This window comes from Etheostoma cragini, unplaced genomic scaffold (assembly GCF_013103735.1).
Source record: "Etheostoma cragini isolate CJK2018 unplaced genomic scaffold, CSU_Ecrag_1.0 ScbMSFa_394, whole genome shotgun sequence".
Lineage (NCBI taxonomy): Eukaryota > Metazoa > Chordata > Actinopteri > Perciformes > Percidae > Etheostoma > Etheostoma cragini.
In genome coordinates, this window is record NW_023268260.1 from 703 (window position 1) to 2,537 (window position 1,835).

The following is a 1,835-nucleotide window of genomic DNA, read 5'->3' on the forward strand; positions in this document are numbered from 1 at the left end:
CGTTACTGTGGCTTTTATTGTGAAACTCCAGACCGGTTGGGCAACTACTTCCTGTTATTACCGTTGCTGTGACTTTTATTTTGAAACTCCAGACCGGTTGACCAACTACTTCCTGTTATTACCGTTGCTGTGGCTTTTATTTTGAAACTCCAGACCGGTTGGGCAACTACTTCCTGTTATTACCGTTGCTGTGGCTTTTATTTTGAAACTCCAGACCGGTTGGGCAACTACTTCCTGTTATAACCGTTGCTGTGGCTTTTATTTTGAAACTCCAGACCGGTTGGTCAACTACTTCCTGTTATTACCGTTGATGTGGCTTTTATTGTGAAACTCCAGACGGGTTCGGCAAAAACTTTCTCCTAGTACAGTAGCTGGAGCTTTTATTGTGAAACTCCAGACCGGATCCCCGCTTGTTGTTTATGTCTCGCGCCCCCCGGACTCACGCACTCACCGACTGTCCTCTGACTCTGAATCCGACCATGAGCGTTCTTCTTCGGGCTTCGTGTGTGCTCCTCCTCGGCCTCCTTTGGCTCTCCCTCTCCCCGTTCGCCTCGTGCCGGGTCCGGGTCCGGATCCCGCCTCACGACCAAGTGGCCCAGGTCGCGCGCTTCGTCGCGCACCAGTGCGACTGGGCCTCCATGGCCACCATCTCCACCCACAAGCCGGTGGTGGGACAGCCGTTCTCCAACGCCTTCTCGGTGAGCGACGGGCCGGAGGGCTTCGGTACCGGGGTGCCCTACATGTACCTGACCCGCATGGAGATCTCGGTCCAGGATCTGGAGGTAACGTAGTCTACGTCCCTGTGTGTGTAGTATTTAAAAGTACCACAAAGTTCCTGTAAAGTGTGTAACTTCATGTTGTTGTTGTTGTTGTTGTACGCTTAAAGCGAGTTCGCTGTGTGCAGAACTCCATTGAAAAAACATGCGATTTAGTGCGTGTGCCGTGATGCGTTTTCACTGTTTCTTTAGGAGTTTATGTGGCTGCACCGTTCAGAACTCCATTGAAAAAACATACAATTTAGCGCGGTTGCCTTTAACTCTGTATTATCTCACGTGACATCTTTTTCACAGACTATTATTAGGAAGTTATTAATGAAAACCAACCATGATATTTCTATAATATTACTATAGGGGTTTAATGTAAAAAAAAAAAATCACCATTCAAAACTCCTATAGAGATTTGTCGTATTTTAAGTAACGTAGACTTCACTAAAACTATACCGGCTTTGGTTATTTTTTTTAATTTTCTGATGTTATATTTAAAATACAGTTACACAACTTTATTTATAATAACTGTCAACATGTCAGACTCTGATATAAAGTGCCATAAACTTACTGAAAACTTTAAATATCTCCCGTGGTAATTCTGTGTTTTTCGTATGGGAGTTTGGTCTAAAAAACAAAAAGTACCTTTAACATCTTTTATAGGGATTTATATTATTTTAGGGAACACAGACTTTGCTAAAAACAATAATTTGGATTATATAATATAATATAGTTCTCCAAAGTGAGTTAACGTGGGAGTTGTTAATTAACTAATTTAAAGTTTGTCTTTGTTTATCAAAGTTAACTTCTGCAAAGTGACAGTTTGTTGACAGTTGATGTTTATGTAACAGCATGACTCAGCAGTTTCTTCTCATAGTGACTCAGCAGTTCTCTCTCTGTGTGTGTGTGTGTGTGTGTATATATATCTTTGTGTTTGTGTGTCTCTGTGTGTGTGTGTGTGTGTGTGTATATATATCTTTGTGTTTGTGTGTCTGTGTGTGTGTGTGTGTTTATATGTATGTGTGTGTGTGTGTGTGTGTGTGTGTATATATATGTGTGTGTATGTATATA

The 1,835-nt window shown here is 42.1% G+C and overlaps 1 protein-coding gene across 1 annotated transcript; it reads left to right on the plus strand.

The window, feature by feature from the left end:
* The first annotated feature begins 387 nt into the window (after window positions 1-387).
* LOC117940983 (protein CREG1-like) lies at window positions 388-1,142 on the plus strand. Its single transcript, XM_034866091.1, has 2 exons — window positions 388-856; window positions 887-1,142. Exon 1 carries the CDS (start codon window positions 420-422, stop codon window positions 789-791), a length of 372 nt encoding a protein of 123 aa, XP_034721982.1. The 5' UTR covers window positions 388-419; the 3' UTR covers window positions 792-856; window positions 887-1,142.
* Window positions 1,143-1,835: the final 693 nt, after the last annotated feature.